Source organism: Danio rerio, chromosome 17, assembly GCF_052040795.2.
Source record: "Danio rerio strain M-AB ecotype USA chromosome 17, GRCz13ab, whole genome shotgun sequence".
Classification (NCBI taxonomy): Eukaryota; Metazoa; Chordata; class Actinopteri; order Cypriniformes; family Danionidae; genus Danio; species Danio rerio.
The window spans coordinates 4,996,895-5,017,500 of NC_141037.1; the positions used below are offsets into that span (position 1 = coordinate 4,996,895).

At 36.0% G+C, this 20,606-nt stretch overlaps 1 protein-coding gene across 2 annotated transcripts in view; it reads left to right on the forward strand.

Moving 5' to 3' along the window:
* The first annotated feature begins 6,352 nt into the window (after nt 1-6,352).
* Nucleotides 6,353-20,606, forward strand: part of hao1 (hydroxyacid oxidase (glycolate oxidase) 1) — a 33,187-nt gene continuing 18,933 nt past the window's right edge. The window contains 3 exon segments of one of the 2 annotated variants that reach the window (NM_001083542.1): nt 6,353-6,517; nt 12,944-13,095; nt 19,263-19,518. In NM_001083542.1, coding sequence (NP_001077011.1) covers nt 6,381-6,517; nt 12,944-13,095; nt 19,263-19,518 — 545 coding nt within the window. In that variant the 5' untranslated portion in view covers nt 6,353-6,380. 2 annotated transcript variants of the gene reach the window in all.

Here is a 20,606-nt window from a genome sequence, read left to right on the forward strand (position 1 = left end):
TGTGTGTGTATATGCATGTATGTTTGAGAGTGTGCATATACATGAATGTGGGTGTGTGTGTGTGTGTGTGTGTGCATGTGTGAAATTTTGAATGCATGTGCATTTGTGTGTGTATATGTCTGTCTGTGTGTGTGTGTGTGTGTGCATGTATGTACGTGAATGTGTGTTTGTGCATGTGTGTGCAATTGTGTGTGTGTGTGGATGTGTGTTGCTTCGTGCATTATTGTTTGTGTGTGTGTGTTTGAGTGTGCATTTACTTGAATATGTGCTTGTACTTGAATGTGTGTGTGTGTGTGTGTGTGTGTGTGTGTAATTTTGTATGCATGTGCATTTGTGTGTGCATGCATGTGTATATGTCTGTGTGTGTGTGCATGCATTACGTGAATGCGTGTTTGTGCATGTGTTTCTGTGTGCATTAGTGTGTGTGTGTTTCGATTGTGTGCATGTACTTGAATGTGTGTGTGTTTGAGTGTGTGCTTATACTTGAATGTGTGGGTGTGTGTGTTTAAGTGTGTGCGCTTGTACCTGAATATGTGTGTGTGTGTGTGTGTGTGTGTGTGTCTGCAATTTTGTATTCATGTGCACTTTTGTGTGAGCTTGTGTGTGTAGGATATATGCATGGGTGTATATGTATGTCTATGTGTGTGCATGATGTTTGAGTGTGTGAGTGGTTGTGCATGTGTGTGCAATTGTGTGCGTGTATGCATATGTGTGTTTGTGCATGCAATAGTGTATGTGTGTGTGTGTGTGTGTGTGTGTGTGTGTGTGTGCGTGTGTGTGTGTGTGTGTGTGTGTGTGTGTGTGTGTGTGTGTGTGTGTGTGTGTGTGCGTGTATGCTTGTGTGTTTGAGAGTGAGTGTGCATGTACTTGAATGTGTGTGCAAGCAATTTTGTATGCATGTGCATTTGTGTGTTTACGTTTATGTATGTGTGTATATGTCTGCCTGTGTGTGTGTGTGTGTGTGTGTGTGTGTGTGTGTGTGTGTGCATGAGTGTGTTTGTGCGTGCATTAGTGTGTGTGTTGATGTGTGAACATGTATGTGCATTTGTGTCTGAGAATGTGAATGTGCATGTACTATAATGTGTGTGTGTGTGTGTGTGTGCAATTTTGTAAGCATGTGCGTTTATATGTGTATAGATGTGTGTGTGTGTACTTTTAAATGCATGTGTGTATGTCTGTCTCTGTGTGTGTACATAATGTTTGAGACTGTGAGTGTGCATGTACGTGAATGTGTGTGCAATTGTGTATACCTGTGTGCATATGCATTTGTGTGTGTTTATATGCATGTGTGTGTGTGTGTGCAGCTGTTATTGAGCTTCATTGTAAAGCGGTTATGTAAATCTGCAGAGGAGGCTGAGAGACGCATCTGAACATCCTACACACACTGAAGTTTAAGCTTCACCATTTAAACTCACGTAAGGAGAATCTCCTGAAAGCGTCTGCAGCATTGTCCACCACAAACACTGCATATGACTCAGCTGAAGCCAAATGAAGGCTGTTTTAGACTTTACAATACATTATTTGATAACAACTAAGCCAAAACATTTGAAATTAATCATTAAAGGTCCTGTGAAGAGCTTTGGAATAAATGTTATAATATATACAGTAACACACTTTACTGTAGCATGTTTCAAAACACTATAGTATTTATTATAAACTACTAGTACAAGGCAAGGCAAGTTTATTTATATAGCACATTTCGTACACAGTGGCAATTAGTACAGGGATATCCTGGATGAAAACCTTCTCCACAGTGCTCAGGACCTCAGACTGGGCCAAAGGTTTACCTTCCAACAAGACATTGACCCTAAGCACACAGCTAAAATAACAAAGCAGTGGCTTTACAACAGCTCTGTGACTGTTCTTTAATAGCCCAGCCAGAGCCTTGATGTAAACACAATTGAGCATTTCTTGAAAACATTCAAATTGGCTGTCCACTAACGTTTACCATCCAACTTGACAGAACTGGGGAGGACCTGCGAGGAGGAATAGCAGAGGATCCCTAAATACTAGGGATGTAACAAAATTGTAAATACCGTCATACCGCAATAGTAATTTTTTTCAATATTACCGTAGGCGCATGACTCAATAAAACTATATTTCTAAGAAAAGTTTGCTTAGGCGAATGAAACGAACGGGAGGTAGCGGGAACTACAATTCCCATCAGCCTAGGCGTGGCCATCATCCTTTGCGGTCTGTTGTCACTACACATCCAGTAATGTGGAAATGGAGTGTGTTGCTAGTAGGGGGGAAGAAAAAGAGCTGGAAATGATCGAACCTAAAGCGGGTTTTAAATCGGATGTGTGGAAGCATTTCGGTTTCTTTCTAAAAAGATACGAAAAAGGAGAAAAGGTGACAGACAAAGACAAAAACAGTATGAAGGCACTGCCAGACTGTGGTGAAATATAAGTCGGGGAATACGACTAAAAACAGTCATGGGGACTGCAGAACACAGCACACTTGTTAGATTAATGCAGACATTGACTTGTACCGCAAAGAGACCTCTATCTCACTCATGGCTTGTCCTCTCAAGTGGTGGAAAGACAATGCACAACGTTACCCACTGCTGTCAACCTTGGCTAAATCATATCTCTCTGTCCCAGAAACCTCAGTCCCAAATGAGAGGGTTTTTTCTGTTGCAGGGGACATGCCCAGAGATCCCAGCTTTTACCAGATTATAGTTATATGATCATTTTCCTTAAAAAACCCATCTCTATCTGAGTGAGTGAGTGATTAAATGTTGAATGTGATGAGTTTTCAACAAACTAAATTGAAAATATTTTTTGTATATGGTTTAATAGTTTTTTGTTATTAAAATTGAAGTTCCTGTTTGGAAACTTACAGATAGATGGCTAATTTGTATGTCATTGATATGTTCAGTGCTAAGGTAAATAAACACTTTTGGCGCTTTTTTCGACTCTTTTCATTAGTTTTGTTTTTCCTGTAAATTATTCAACAAATACCGTACTGTGCCATTCATACCGAGGTATTATCGTACCGTGAAATTCTGATACCGTTACATCCCTAATACAGTAGTGAAAAACATGTATCTTTTCCAAAAAGACCCTTTTCTTATAGACCCTTTATATGTATAGACCCTTTTCACATTTCTGGGTTTCTCAGTAGAGGAAGTCGTCATAGTTGGGAAAACTTACAGCGCAGTGAATAGGAGAATACAACAAATAACTTTATTACAATCTTATTTGCTGAAATAATAATAATAATAAAAAAACTCCATGATGATGTTATCAAGACTTTCAGAAAAAGGAAAAACATATTGTGAGACTGATGACGGCAGCCAGAGGAGAGAACGTCAAATGTACTGTCCTGTTCCATAGCAAAGATGATATTATACATTAATATGTACAGTTAAAGTCTGAATTATTAGCAGCCCCCTTTGAATTTTTTTTCTTTTTTAAATATTTTCCAAATGATGTTTAACAGAGCAAGAAAATTTTGACAGTATGTCTGATAATATTTTTTTTTCTTCTGGAGAAACTCTTATTTGCTTTATTTTGGCTTAAATAAAAGCAGTTTAAAATTTTTCAAAAGCCATTTTAAGGTCAAAATTATTAGCCCATTTAAGCTATATATATATTTTTGATAATCTACAGAACAAACCATCATTATACAATTGCCTAATTACCCTAACCTGCCTAGTTCACCTAATTAACCTAGTTAAGCCTCTAAATGTCACTGTAAGCTGTATAGAAGTGTCTTGAAAAATATCTAGTCTAATATTATTTACTGTCATCATGGCAACGATAAAATAAATCAGTTTTTAGAAATGAGTTGTTTAAACTATCATGTTTAGAAATGTGTTGAAAAAAAATCTCTCCGTTAAACAGAAATTGGGGAAGAAAATAAACAGGGGGGCTAATAATTCTGAATTCAACTGTAAATCTAAATGCTTATACATTTAAAAAAAAAACCTAAATATTAAAAACCTTCAAGGATTTAAGATGCTGATGACCGTTAAATGCGCCATAACAGGCTTGTGAAAAGGGTCCATTAGGTCAAAAGGGTGCTTCTGCTAAATACTGAGCAAATATACTAAGAACCATGTGGTATTTGAGTCTGATCTCACGAGACAATGTAAGTATTTTACGTTTTGTCAGTTTAGTGGTTAATCATGAATTCATACGAGTTCAGTTGTACGAAATGGTACAATTTAAAAAGCAGGCGTGACACCCAACCCCACCTGTAAACCCAACCGTCTTTGGGGGATGAGCAAATCATACTAAACTGTATGAATTAGATCGTACGAATTCATACGAAGTAGCCACTAAATCAAAAAGGTACGAATTGCCATGATATTGTGTTGGTTATTTAGTGTTTCTTTTTTATTAAATCTATAAAAAAAAAGTCAACAATTCTGTGTTTTTGTGTCAATATGGGGTGCTGTGTGTGCATTAATGAGGACAAATATGTGATTTCTTAAATGATTTTAGAAAATGGCTGCAACATAGATAACAAACAGTGGAATTTTTAGGGGGTCTGAATACTTTCTGTACACACACACACACACACACTATATATATATATATATATATATATATATATATATATATATATATATATATATATATATATGTATATATATATATATATATATATATATATATATATATATATATATATTAGAGGTGTGAACCTATACAGGTCTCACGGTTCGGTTAGGTTACGATTATCATGCCTTCGATTCGGTTCAATTCGATGTTTCGGTGCATCACGGTGCATTGACGATGCTTTCCATATACAGTGTTATATTTTAGAGGAGAGGCTATAACAAGCTGTCTGTATAAACACACAGAGACACAGCACCACACTGTCTCTCATTCAAACACAAACATAGACAGCACCAAAGAAACAAACACACACGCACACACACACGCACACACACACACACACACACGCACAAACACACTTAAGCCCTCGCAACAGGGAGAGCTCGCGCTGAGCGGAGCAGGAAAACGAAAAAAAACGAAAAAAATAAGCACTTTTCCGACAGTCCCTTGCTGAGAGCTCTTCTCAGCGCGTGCTATCCCGGCTCAACACATATTGCGAGGGCTTAAATGGAGCAGTGCTCGTAGTGTGGAGCGAAAAAAAAGAAAGACAGCTGTGAAACATAACCAGCTTTGTCTTTTTGTAGGAAACACACTTTAGATATTTTTAGGCTAAGAGGTTTTTGAGTTATTGCCGTCTGTAACTGAATGTGTGTCAGGAAAATCGAAAACAAAACCAACTGAACCGCGCTCATTTCTGGCGCCCTCCTGGATATACAGCGTCCTTAGCATTTGCCTATGGTGCCTATGCCACGGACTGGCCCTGAGTTGGCTGAGTGTTGTAAATACTCGCGCTCACCTCCCTCGCGACAGAGCGCATAGGAGATAAATGACGTCAGTACATAATAACCGGTTATGATTATTACTGAACCGATACCGAATTGGCCGCATCTGCATCGCGGTGCACCAAAGAAACAATTAATTTTGACACCCCTAATATATATATACATATATATATATATATATATATATATATATATATATATATATATATATATATATATATATATATATATATATATATATATATATATATATATATGAGCAATATCATACGAGTAGCAGTGCGATATAGCTGTAGATCGGCACTGGTGGGAGGCGTGCGAGTGCTTTAGTGCCGACACCAGTGCCTATATACAGCCATATCGCACTGCTACTCGTGTGATATTGCGTTTTTACAACAGTTTGACGGCATAATTGTGTATATAAAAACAAAATCAAACATGGAGAGTCTCAAAAACCCTTTTGAATGAGGAACTACTTTTTTCCGCGTTAGATTCAAATCATAAGCTGACAGTTAAACAGTTGAGCAAGCATCTTTTAAACTTTAGATCTGTAGTGTCTGCTTTTTGCTGGCTGTATGTGGGCGGAGTAATGCACAAAGGGTGAAGAGGCTGTACGGGAGCTGATATTACTTAAATATATCACGGCTATCAGCCAATCAGATTCGAGAACCAGACAGAACTGTTGTGTGTGTGTGTATGTATATATATATATATATATATATATATATATACATATTAAGTGTAGGGACAAAATTGTGAATGAGAAACTTTTTTTTTTTTACTGATGGACACATAATTGGTCATTTTTTCTGTCATATGCTGCAACAGCTACAATGAAAACTTCCAACGTAAACATATTGCATTATGTATATTGATTTTCACTCATATGTGCGTGTTTGTCCAGCAGTGACGGGTCAAAGGGACTGATCCATGATAAACATTAGCTGAAGAAATGCAGAATGTGAAGTGAAGTTAATGATTTGTGAGCTCCAGGTGAAGTCCAGCGGTCTGAAGAGTTCGCCAGTCAAACATGTCAGACGCGCTGGTGTGTGTTCGAGATTATGAGCTTCGCGCTCGACAGATTCTGCCAAAATCTGTGTTCGATTATTATTTCTCAGGAGCCGACGAGCAGGAAACTCTGCGTGATAATGTTGCGGCATTCAAGAGGTACGTGTTACATGATGTCAAAATCATGAGATCAAATATTGCAATTATTAGAAAAGCATAATTGTGAGATAAAAGAGATGACTTGATGAGAAAAGGCATAATTAAGCTATAAAAGCTATTTATTGTCAGAATTATGAGATAGAAAATATTAAAGTGAATCAAGTCAAAATGATTTATACATACAGCTGAAGTCTGAATTATTAGCCCTCCTAAATATTTTCCCCTCATTTTTAGTTTAACAGGGGAAAGATTGTGTCAACACATTTCTAAACATAATAGTTTTAATAACTCATTTCTAATAATTGTTTTCTAATGATTTTTTTTCTTTTCTATACAAAATACTAGTATTCAGCTTAAAGTGACATTTAAAGGCTTAACTAGGTTAGTTAGGGTAAAGTTAGGGTAATTAGGCAAGTCATTGTATAATGATGGTTTAATCTGTAGACAGTTGAAACAAATATTGCTTAATGGGGCTAATAATATTGACCTTAAAATGGTTTAAAAAATCGTAAAACTGCTTAAATTCAAGCCGAAATCAAACAAAGACTTTCTCCAGAAGAAAAAATATTATAGGAAATACTGTGAAAAATTCATTGCTCTGTTAAACATAATTTTGTCTCCTACAGCATTGTCCCAATTATATTACAGTAGACCAGTGGTTCTCAAACTGTGGTACGTGTACCACTAGTGGTACGCAGAGTAATCCAATATGCCATTTGTACATGCAACATACATTTAAAAACCTAACCCATATATGAATATGATGACATATAGCCTATATTTATAAAGTCCAAGCAGCATTTCTAAGCTTTTATACTATAGGGTAACACTTTACATTGAAGTACAGGAGATTTTTTGTACTTTTTAAGAATAGTAGCCTACCATTTTTAATCAACTTTTAAAAGCACATTTTAATATAAACGTTGACATTTTTAGTTTGTTTGTAGCACAGCAGTGTTAATGTTCAAACTTTTTATAAGGTTTAAAGTAGCCAATAATAATAAATGCTATTAATAATAGTAATTAATCTGCTGTTGTACTGTATTTCAATACTGCTCATGGTGGTACTTGGGGGAAATTTTTTTTCTGAGGTGGTACTTGATAAAAAAAAGTTTGAGAACCACTGCGGTAGACCATTAATGGATAAACTTTTGATTTTCTCAGTAGGCAAGGAAAAACTGTCTGAACTGGTGAAGTCCTCCAAATCAACAACATCTATGTTAGATCCCGACCAAATTATTAAAACAATTTTACTTTTAGGATTTATGCCTAAAACCTTTAAACATATACTATACAATTTACATTTAATTATAAATAACTATTAATTAACTTATTAAAAATAGTCAAAACATAATTATTTTTCCAATATGGCAGAAGTGTTAATGTCAATATACAAACAACGAAAACTGTACACTGAAAACATACAATGGGACATTCTATTAAATACTGTTTCATTTTTATATACAACAGAAGACAAAATTGTTATTCTTCTGTGAAATGTAAATAATTTATAAAATAATTCCCAAATGATGGGTAGTACGGAACCCCGGAAGGGACGTAGTGGAGGAAAAAAAAATTGGCTGGGTGAAAAAAAAAAAAAATGGGTGAAAGAAAAAAATGGGTGGGAGGAAAATATATATTTCTAAGTTTTTGGGTTCTCTCGCAAAGATGTTTTGCGTTCCCTCGCAAAGATGTTTTGCGTTCCCTCGCAAAGATGTTTTGCGTTATCTCGCAAAGATGTTTTGCGTTCTCTCGCAAAACTGTTTCTCCACAAACATTTCCTGTTCACTTCACTCATGTAAACCCTCCCGTTTTTGCCGAAATTATCCCATATTTTACCATTCTACCCCACTTTCTTTACATTAAATCTGTGTGTCGATCGTCGCCTTTCACTTTGCAACCTCTGAACCAGTGAATGCACGTATAAGCGCTGACTGACAGACGCGCTCCGTACAATAATCTGATCCCAGATCAGCGTCTTTACGCGCCATTTAAAATGACACCTCTGTTATTAAACAAGTGAGCAGCAATGAATCTCATGTTTTGTTTAGTTTGATAACGGAGGTGTCTCTGTAAGAATGCACTATAATGAAAGCAGTCCATTACTTTAGAAACTGTTTGTGCTCATTTAAGAGAAAATAAGCTGTTTAAAATAAAACATGCAGGACGGAGATGTTTACATATTATTCAGTGCATTTGTCTGTTTAAACATACACCAGCTTCTTTGTGCTCCTCTGTAAATGGCGTGTACAGACGCTGATCTGGGATCAGTTTATTGTAGCACGTCAGTCAACGTTTGCATTCGCTGGTTTAGAGGTAGCATATAAAAATGTAAAGTAATGTAAAGAAAGTGGGATAGAATGGTAAAATACGGGAGAATTTCGGCAAAGTGTTTGTGGAGAAACAGTTTTGCAAAAGAACGCAAAACATCTTTGCGAGGGAACGCAAAACTTTGCGAGAGAACGCAAAACATCTTTGCGAGGGAATGCAATACATCTTTGCGAGGGAACGCAAAACATCTTTGCGAGAGAACGCAAAACATCTTTGCGAGAGAACACAAAACTTTGCGAGGAAACGCAAAACATCTTTGCGAGGGAACACAAAAATTTGTGAGAGAACGCAAAAACTTAGAAATATGTATTTTCCTCCCACCCATTTTTTTCTTTCACCCATTTTTTTTTCCTCTACTATGTCCCTTCCGGGGTTCCGTAGTACGGTGCAGAGAGAATTAAAAAAAAAATGTTTTTTTTTAATTATCTGTTCAAACTTTCTGTGATTTTTTTATAAGTTTACAAGTTGAAATGATTTTAAAACAGAGTTTGTAATAAAGACAGTAAAATCCAACACAATCTCAGGGCAATTCGTAACATTTTGATTTAGTGGCTATAATGTGTATGAATATGTATGATCTAATTGGTAAAATTTAGTGCGATTTGCTCCACCCCCAATGATTAAGCCCTTGGAGGTTAAAATAGCAAAACTGGATTCAAACATGCTCTCAACGTTTTTGCGCCATGAGCTTTAAACTTTGCACATATTAAAATAGAGCCCTTAATGACAGTTATAAGCATGCATTAAATCTCATTCACATACATGAAGTGTCATGTCATAATTATAAAGGTTTAATGAACACCACTTCAATTAAAGTGCTACCGATTTTTTTCTTTCTCAACTTCTCAAAAATCACATGTTTACATCTAATATTAAAGCTCACATGAACCAGAAGATGCGACTTTTTTCTTCTTCTTCATATTGCAGCTTAGTTCCTACAGAAACTGAATATTAAATAGGACAGCAGTGGGCGTGGCTTGTTAGGGTTTGGGGAGAGTTACTACAATATACTCCTCTTCCTCACCATTTCTGTTTGTTGTCAACATTGAAAGTTGGAGGGGGCGTGGTTAAGTATATTAGCCACGCCCAATACCTCAGACAGACCTAAACTGAGAATTTAACTAAAAACAAACAGGAAGTGCATTTTCAGATTTCAATTAAAGATTACAAGAGCGAACTATTTTTATTTCTTAATGACATGCACAGATGAGTTGTTCAGCACAAAACTAGCAATGTGAGCTAACTAAATCAGTATGGCTAGTTTTGATTTCATGTGGACTTTAAAGAGTACAGTTGCAAACAATCTCGGTTTCTGATCAATTCTAATAATGTGTAATAATCTGATTTTGCAAATGAACTCTTCATATGCTGATATTTGACTACTAGCATTTTAAAATATACATTTAATTTTATTTATAAATGCATCATTTCAAAAAAGTGCATTACAGAGAATCAAAATATTTAAAAAAATATCTAAACATTAAAGCATTTCTCTGGAAATACTTGAAAATGAACAATGAACAATGCTAATAGTATGGAGCTAAAGCTAAACAGCCCGAGCCAGTCAGTCAGTAACAGTTTGAGTGAGTTTATCACAGTGTTGACAGGCGGAATGAGTCTTTTCCAAATGTTTTGCACTAATTTTAGCTTTTCTCCGGGGTTGTGTGGGGTCATTCGGGGCCAGTTATAATTACGTGCGTTTATCTTGGCCTGGAGAACTCGTGTGGGTGGCAGACCAAAACGTAGAGCTCCGTCCACACCAATAATCACACTGTTTTACTCAGATATACATATTTACACAATGAACAAACAAGACGTGCTTGTTAGAGAGTCACGCTGTAGAACTTAAAGGGGTAGTTCACACAAAAATTCGAATTTGTTCACTATTTACTCTTCCTCATGTTGTTTAAAACCTTTATGAGTTGCGATTCCTAAATAAGATCTTTTAAAGAAAAGCTAAAAACCAGCAATCGTTGACTTCTAAAGTAGGATAAACTAATGGAAGTCAATGGTTACAGGTTTTAAGCATTTTTCAGAATATTTTCTTCAGTGTTTAATGAATGAAAGAAACTATTAAAGGTTTGAAACATGTGAAAGGAGAGTAGATTAATAGTAGATTAATTTAGATTTTGGGGTGAACTGTCCCTTTAACTGAGCTGATGAGTCATAATCTACACAAATATTATCACAAAATCAAGTGAAATCTCACTGCGATACGTCACAGGAAAATGTAAACATTTCATCCGCTTAGAAACAGTTTACACAATCAGTAGCCGTGGTGGAACTGAGCTTCTCAGCTGTTTTATTGCTTTAGATTAACATTTAAATAGTTTAAAATACATGAAACACATGTTGTGGAAGATTTGTTTTTACATATACAGCTGAAGTCAGAATTATTAGCCCTCCTGAATTATAAGCCTCCTGTTTATTTTTTCCCATTTTTTAAAAATGGAAATAATATTTGTTCAAAACATTTGTAATCATAATAGTTTTAATATCTCATTTCTAATAACTGATTTATTTTATATTTGCCATGATGACAGTAAATAATATTTGACTAGATATTCTTCTAGACACTTCTATACAGCTTAAAGTGACATTTAAAGGCTTAACTAGGTTAATTAGGTTAACTAGGCAGGTTAGGGTAATTAGGCAAGTTATTGTATAATGATGGTTTGTTCTGTAGACTATCCAAAACAAATATAGCTTAAAGGGGCTAATAATTTTGACCTTAAAATGGCTTTTAAAAAAATTTAAACTGCTTTTATTCTAGCCGAAATAAAACAAGTAAGACTTTCTTGAGAAGAAAAAATATTATCAGACATGCTGTGAAAATTTATTTGCTCTGTTAAACATCATTTGGGAAATATTTAAAAAAGAAAAGAAAATTTCAAAGGGGGGCTAGGTGATGTTTCAGAGTCAAAATGATGCATATAATGTCATATTTTGCAAAGCCATAATTGTACGTCTTGATGAGATAAAGGAAAATTAAGAGAGGAAAACAAACTGGAAGTTGTGACTAAAACAAGTCAGTAATCAAATGAAAAGTCACATTTATATTGTAAGCATCAATGATTTTTTTTGGTGATAACACATTTGTTAAATTTACTTATTTATCAGAAAAATTTAACCTTCCCAAAACTCTTTTTTTTTTTCGATAACTTCAGACTTGTGAATTTATAAGAAAAACATTTTCCCATTTTCCCCATGCACCTCCCAAACAAGAAATTAATCAGGTTTTAGATGCAAAACTTTTTAAAGGCGCAGTCTCTAAAACTAATGAAACTATTTGCTCATTTATTAGACAGTTAGGTTCTACATGCTTTTTAAAATAAGGGTGCTTTCACATTTGGTTCAATTTCCAGGACCGTACCCAAGTTCGATTGTGTGTTCACACAGTCTTTTTTTCTTCTGAACCCCGATACGCTTGCGTAATCGAGATGCTGTTTTGTTTACGGCTGTTTCTAGGTGATGGTCACAAAAGCAAAGCCCCAAAATGAAAAGATATCCGCATTTCCGGGCAATACTTTTACTGAATAAAATTAAACATACCATACTTTAACATCAAACGAACCCGGGTGCGGACCAAAAGTGCTAGTGTGAAAGCACCCTAAAGCAGAGCTGGGAATCAGATTTCAATCATGTTTTCACAGACGAGGAATGGTCCAAGGCTCTGTCTTGTCTACAAACCTCTTCTGTTTGTGCTCGTCTAGAGTATAGAGTATATTGGACTAAGGCAAAAATATCTCAAATTAACCCTGGTTTTCATCCAAGTTATGATCGGTGTCAACAAGCTCCAGCCACTCTTGTACATACTTTCTGGCTTTGTCCAGCGCTAAGCACTTTTTGGGCATCAATTTTTAAATCAATTTCTGCATGCCCCCTAGTAGCATTATATTTATCTATATATATATAAATGCTAAAATGCAAACTAGAGAATGTATGCAAGTAATTTGAATATTTGTTTTGAAACTGTAACCTTCTTAAATTGATTTTAACGACATGGAAAAAAAAACACAAAAAAATGATCGTCACGTCATTGATATATATATATATATATTTGTGAGACGTGTAGTGTGTCTGTGTGTCCTGCAGGTGGTGTTTTTACCCTCGTGTGCTGAGAGATGTGTCCAGTGTGGATTTGTCCACCACGGTTCTGGGTCAGAGAGTCAGTTTGCCCATCTGTGTGTCTGCCACCGCCATGCAGAGAATGGCTCATCCGGATGGAGAGACGGCCACTGCCAGAGGTCAGACCTGCAGATACAACAGCAGAACACACGGCGGCGCTAGTACACTTCATACAGATTCACCTAACACACGCTGTCTACTGCAGCGTCTGCAAACATCTCAAACAAAAGGCAAAATACACCAGTGTTTCTGTGTGCATATAGTCTAAAAGTCAATTTCTGACACTTAAAAAATGTGAATATAGTCTAAAAGTCCATTTCTGACTCTTAAAAAATGTGAATATAGTCTAAAAGTCCATTTCTGACTCTTAAAAAATGTGAATATAGTCTAAAAGTCCTTTTCTGACACTTAAAAAATGTGAATATAGTCTAAAAGTCCATTTCTGACTCTTAAAAAATGTGAATATAGTCTAAAAGTCCTTTTCTGACACTTAAAAAATGTGAATATAGTCTAAAAGTCCATTTCTGACACTTAAAAAATGTGAATATAGTCTAAAAGTCCATTTCTGACACTTAAAAAATGTGAATATAGTCTAAAAGTCCTTTTCTGACACTTAAAAAATGTGAATATAGTCTAAAAGTCCATTTCTGACACTTAAAAAATGTGAATATAGTCTAAAAGTCCATTTCTGACACTTAAAAAATGTGAATATAGTCTAAAAGTCCTTTTCTGACACTTAAAAAATGTGCCTATATTCTAGAATTCCACTTTTGACTCGCATAAAATGTGTCAAGAAGTCCATTTCTGAGTCTTATAAATTGTGCATAAAGTCTGGGAGTTCACTTCTGACAACTATAAAATGTGCATTTAATCTAGAAGTCCATTTCTGACACTTATCAAATGTGCATAGTCTAGAGATTATTTCTGACACCCATAAAATGTGCAAATAATCTAGAAGTCAAATGTAGATGTTTATGAAATATGCATAGATTAAAAGTACATTTATAAGACTTTTAAAATGTGCATATAATCAAGAAGTTAATTTCTGAAGTTTATAAAATGTGCTTAGAAGTCTATTTATGACACTTTTAAAATGTAAATATAGTCTAGAAGTCCATTTCTGAGTCTTAAAAAATGTGCATGTTATCTAAAAGTCATTTTTTTACGTGTATAATCTAGAAGTCCATTCCCACTTTTTTAAAATGTCCATATAAACTAGAAGTAAATTTCTGAGTCTTATAAAATGTGCAAAAAAATCTAAAAGTTAATTTCTGACATTTATAAAATGTGCATATAAGAAGTCCATTTCTGACACAAGAAAATTGCCTAGAAGTCAATTTCTGACTTATAATATATGCATATTGTCTAGAAGTCCATTTCTGACAACTGTAAAATGTGCAAATTGTCTAAAAGACCATTTAGACACTGACACTTATAAAATGTCCCTATAATTCAATTTCTGAGTCTTTTAAAATGTGCATATAATCTAGAAATCCATGTCTGACACAGGAAAACTGCTTAGAAGTCAATTTCTATATATTCATGTAGTCTAGAAGTCCATTTTTTGATTCCTATAAAATGTGTCTAGAAGTCAATTTCCGACATCATTAAAATGTGCATGTAATCTAGAAGTCCACTTTTTGACAACTATAAAATGTGCATATAGTCTGGAATTCCATTTCTGACACTTATCAAATGTGTCTAGAAGTCTTATAAATTGTATAGTCAAGAAGTCCATTTCTGACAACTGTAAAATGTGCATATAGTCTAGAAGACCATTTAGACACTGACACCTATAAAATATCCCTAGAAGTCCATTTCTGAGTCGTTAAAACTTTACAATAAGGTTCATTAGTTTATGCATTTACTAACATGAAATAATCATGAACAACACATGTACAGCATTTATTAATCATAATTAAACATTTACTGATGCATTATTAACATCCAAGCCCATGCTTGTTAACATTAGTTAATGCACCATGAGTTAACATGAACTAACAATGAACTACTGATTTTCATTAACTAACGTTTATTAACATGAATAAATACTGTAGTAAATGTATTGTTCAATGTTTGTTCATGTTGGTAAATGCATTGCTTAACATTAACTAATGAACCTTATTGTAAAGTGAGATCTCTGAGTCTTATAAAATGTCTGACTTATAATATATGCATCTAGAAGTCCACTTCTGACTCTAACCAAATGTGCAGCCTAGTTGTCCTTTTCTGACTATTATAATAAAATGTGCATATGGTCTAGAAGACCATTTCCGACAATTTTAAATTGTGTATATATTCAAGGATCTTGAGGATCTAATCTAGAAGCCTCTTCCAACCGGGCCAGGGCCAGCCAAGTGAACCGTGCCTGAGCCTGATTTAGAGCACTCACACTTCTCAAACGATCCAGGAAACGGGCCTGGGCACTGTTCGGATAGCAGAGTGTGAGTACCCCCTTAGACAATTTGCACAATTTACAGTTGTCAGAAATGGACTTCTTGAATAAACAGTTCATAAGACTTCTAGACACATTTGATAAGAGTAAAACTGGACTTCTAGACTATATGCACATTTTATATGAGTCAGAAATGTACTTCTAGATTAAATAAACATTTTTAAAGAGTCACAAGTGAACTAGACTAGACAATTTATAAAACTCAGAAATGGACGTATAGACACATTTCATAAGAAATGGACTTCTATTCACATTTGATGAGAGTCAAAAATGGACTATATGCACATTATAAGTGTCAGAAATGGACTTCTAGACTCTATGCACAATTTAAAAGACTCGGAAAAGGAATTCTAGACACATTTGATTAGAATCAGAAATGGACTTTTCTAGATTTCTAGGTTATACACTGCAAAAAATGCTTTTCTTACTTAGATTTTTTTTGTCTTGTTTCTAGTCCAAATATCTAAAAATTCTTAATTCGAGAAAAATTTTCTAGACAGGCAAAACATATTTTCTTGTTTTAAGAAATAATTTGCTAATATTAAGTGATTTTTACCCTAAAACAAGCAAAATAGTCTGCCAATGGGGTAAGCATAATAATCTTATGTCAAAAGGAAAAACACGATTATTTTCCCATTAGCAGACTGTTTTACTTGTTTTAGGGTAAAAATCACTTAATATTAGCAAATTTTATCTTAAAACAAGACAACATCTAAGAATTTTTAGATAATTGGAATATAAACAAGACAAAAAATCTAAGTAAGAAAAGCATTTTTGCAGTGTATGCACATTTTATAAAACCCAGAAATACACTTTTAGACAATTTGCAGATTTTACAGTTGTCAGATATGGACTTCTAGACACAATTTATAAGACTCAGAAATGGTATTCTAGACACATTTTATAGTCAAAAATGGACTTTTGTACATTACATGTACATTATATATACTTTTTATAAGTGTCAGAAATGGACTTTTAGATATGTAGATTTTATAATAGTTGTCTCTTCAACTGCTCCAGAACGCAGCAGCACGAGTGGTCTTCAATGAACCTAAAAGAGCACATGTCACTCCGCTGCTAGTCCGTTTGCACTGGCTGCCAGTTGCTGCTCGCATCAAATTCAAAGCTCTGATGTTTGCCTACAAAGTGACTTCTGGCTTTGCTCCTTCTTATCTGCTCTCACTTCTGCAGATCTATGTGCCCTCCAGAAACTTGCGTTCTGTAAATGAACATCGCCTCGTGGTTCCATCCCAAAGAGGGAAGAAATCACTTTCCCGAACTCTCGCGTTCAATCTGCCCAGTTGGTGGAATGAACTCCCTAACTGCATCCGAACAGCAGAGTCACTCGCTATTTTAATGAAACGACTAAAAACTCAACTATTTAGTCTCCACTTCACTTTCTAATCTGCAATTGCCTCTCTGAATATCACACTAACTGTACCCAAAAAAATAAAAAATACTAATACTACTAATACTTTCCTTATTAGACTTTACAGACCTGAAACTTGCCTACAGCACTTATTCATTGTTGCTCTTATAGTTGTGTAAATTGCTTCCTTGTCCTCATTTCTAAGTCGCTTTGGATAAAAGCGTCTGCTAAATGACTAAATGTAAATGTAAGTCAAAAAAGGACGTCTAGACTGTGCGCATTTGATTAAAGTCAGAAATGGACTTCTAGGCACATTTTATACGGGTCAGAAATGAACTTCTTGATTATATGCGCATTTTAAAAGTGTCAGATATGGACGTCTAGACTGCATATTTCATAAATGTCATGTAATCTAGAAGTCCATTTTTGAGTCTTATGAAATGTGCATGTAACCTAGACGTGCATTTTTTGACATGTGCATAATGTAGAAGTCCATTTCTGACTCTTATCAAATGTGTCTAGAGGTCCATTTGTGACTTATAATTTGTGCATACAGTCAAGAAGAACAGTTTCTGACAACTATAAAATGTGCCTAGAAGTACATTCATTTCTGAGTCTCTAAAATGTGCATCTAGAAGTCCTTTTTTTGACATGCATAATTTAGAAGTCCATTTCCCACTCTTATAAAAGGCGTGTATAATACATTTCTGACTCGTATGCAATGTGCATATTATCTATATATCCATCGTAACTTTTGACAAAATATCTTATAAGTAAGACTTTGTATGTCATAATGTTGCATGCTTCTCTTTTCCTGTGGTGCTCCTGCTGTTACTGTCAGTACTAGTGAACACCGCATTACCACAGTTCGACTGAAGTAATAATTCTAGTAATTACAGCATTCAGTCAGAATCTGTAATCTCCCCTGCACACATCTGATGGCACAGTTAAAGCACTAGTTCACTTGCAGAATGAACATTTACTAAATATTCATGCTCTAGGGAATATCTGAAAATGTTTTTGTGTCAGACTGCGTCCCACAACACACTTGCAGCCAATAAGCACTTAGAAGCATGTCTGTTTACTACACTACCTGACAAAAGTCTTGTTGTTGATCTCAGTTGTAAGAGCAACAAATAATAACTTGACTTCTATGATCATTTGGAAAAGTGGCAGAAGATGGATTTTTCAGATGAATCATCTGTTGAGCTGCATCCCAATCATCACAAATACTGCAGAAGACCTACTGGAACCAGCATGGAACCAAGATTCTTACAGAAATCAGTCAAGTTTGGTGAAGAAAATATCATGGTTTGGGGTTACATTCAGTATGGGGGCGTGCAAGAGATCTGCAGAGTGGATGGCAACATCAACAGCCTGAGGTATCAAGACATTTGTGCTGCCCATTACATTACAAACCACAGGAGAGGGCAAATTCTCCAACAGGACAGCGCTCCTTCTCATACTTCAGCCTCTACATCAAAGCTCCTGAAAGCAAAGGAGGTCAAGGTGCTCCAGGATTGGCCAGCCCAATCACCAGACATGAACATTATTGAGCTTGTCTGGGGTAAGATGAAGGAGTAGGCATTAAAGATGAATCCAAAGGATCTTGATGAACTCGGGAAGTCCTGCAAAAACGCTTTCTAAGTCATTCCAGGTGACTTTATTAATAAGTGATTTGAGTCATTGCAGAGCTACTGCACAACCACAAGTCCACAACAAGTCCACAACTGGACCACAACTGGGGCTAGGTTTCCACAATGAGCCCGGGTTGTAAAAAACACAGAAGCAGATGCATAGACTTTGATTGAAGATTACCAACACAAACTTTTTTCAATGGATTAACTTGCATGGATAAATTGTTTACCTAAAGAACAATAATGTGCACCATCAAAATAAACATTGTAAATTTTGTTATCACATAGACTTTAGTGTGTGACTGACCAGCTTCTAATAATAATAATGTATTCATTATATATTTATAATCACACTTAATAAACAGTCTGCAGAAACACTTTGATTGACTTTCTCCATTTGTACGTGTCATGAGAGGAAAGCCACACCCACTACTGGCCATCTCTGCCTCATTAGCATACGTCATTAGTCTTGTTTTTGAATCTGCCACTATGCTGGGATGCATGAATATGTAGCTCCGCCTTCTTTTGAATAGAGCACAATCTCATTTAAATTTAAAGTGACAGTCACCTAAACTGCTCAATTAGGATCAAAGCCTAAAAGGGGTAGTTTCAGAGAGTTATAAAGCATTATTTGTGTGGTATTTTGAGCTGAAACTGCACACACACACACACACTAGAGACATCAGAGACTTATTTTACACCTTGTAAAAGTGGGCATAATGGATCCACTTTAAGGATAATGTTCAACCCAGAAACCAACAACATCCTGAAGAGTGTGTGTTTGTGTGTGTCTGTGTGCATGTTTCTGTGTGTGTTTGTACGCAGCATGTCTGTCCTCTGGCACGGGGATGATGCTGAGCTCCTGGTCCACCTCCAGCATTGAGGAGGTGTGTGAGGCTGCACCGGGAGCCGTGCGCTGGCTGCAGCTCTACATCTATAAAGACCGAACGCTGACTCAGTCTCTGGTCAGGAGAGCCGAGGACGCCGGCTATAAGGGCATCTTTGTCACTGTGGACACGCCTTATCTTGGCAGGCGACGCGATGACGTGCGCAACCGATTCAAGCTGCCCTCTCATTTGAGGTAAACGCTGAGACAACCACACTTGACGTGTGTGTGTGTGTGTATGTGAAAGAAAGTGTCAGCAGAATAACTATTTTTGTGTGTGCATGTGTGACCTATCAGAACACAAATGTGCATAATGACAAGAGTATGAAACAGGTATTACAAGAAGAAGATGACTTATGAGGACATTGCTGATGTATACATCTTTCTAAAAGCTTATGAATCATGTTTTTTTGCACACAAATGCAGTTGTCTATGAGGGTCGGGTTTAGGTACAGGGTATAGTTGATACAACAACAAATGTGAAAAAAGTTGGGACAGTATGGAAATGCAAATAAAAAAAGACAGTAGTGATTTTTAAATTGACATTGACTTGTATTTCATTGCAGACAATGTGAACACAAAACATTTCATGTTTTGTCTGGTCAATTTCATTTCTGTAAAACGGGAAGTGACACAGACAACTAAAGTAGGATCCACGTGCAGGTTTATTTAGTGGTCAGTCAAGCAATGGTCAACACAGGTGCAAACAGATGTATAAAGGCAGTCCAGAATCGTAGTCAAAGTATCAGGCGAGAGGTCAGCAGGCAGGCGGCAGACAGGGAGAACTGGATAAACAAGGCTAAGGCCAAAACACAGGAAAACAAGACTAGGAAAACGTGTTGTACTGCTACTTTACAGATTAAGAACACTTCCGGGATCTACAAGTGGCTCAAACTCGCTCATTTTGAGGCAGCAACCGGCAGACGTGCAGCAACTTTAACTATGAGGTAAACACAAAACAAAACTTTCCATCCGGAGCTCCTTCACGGGACTCCACACTTGTAAACAATCGCTACATTGGGTTGCCGCCATTCGCGTGGCTCTTGGTCCCGCCCCGACTCGTCAGCGTTCCAAGCCGACCAATCACAGAGCTTGCACTACACGTTGTTGCGACGTGTAGTAACATTTTTTGAGAGGTGCACGTCAGTGACGGCGATGGCCACGGCGAAGGGCTATGCGTCAGTGCCATAGCATACGCCGGTGTTTGACGCAGAAGTATAAATCAGTCTTTAGTAGTAAGCCAATGTAATGTTAATGCCATAATGTAAATCCTAAATTCATGC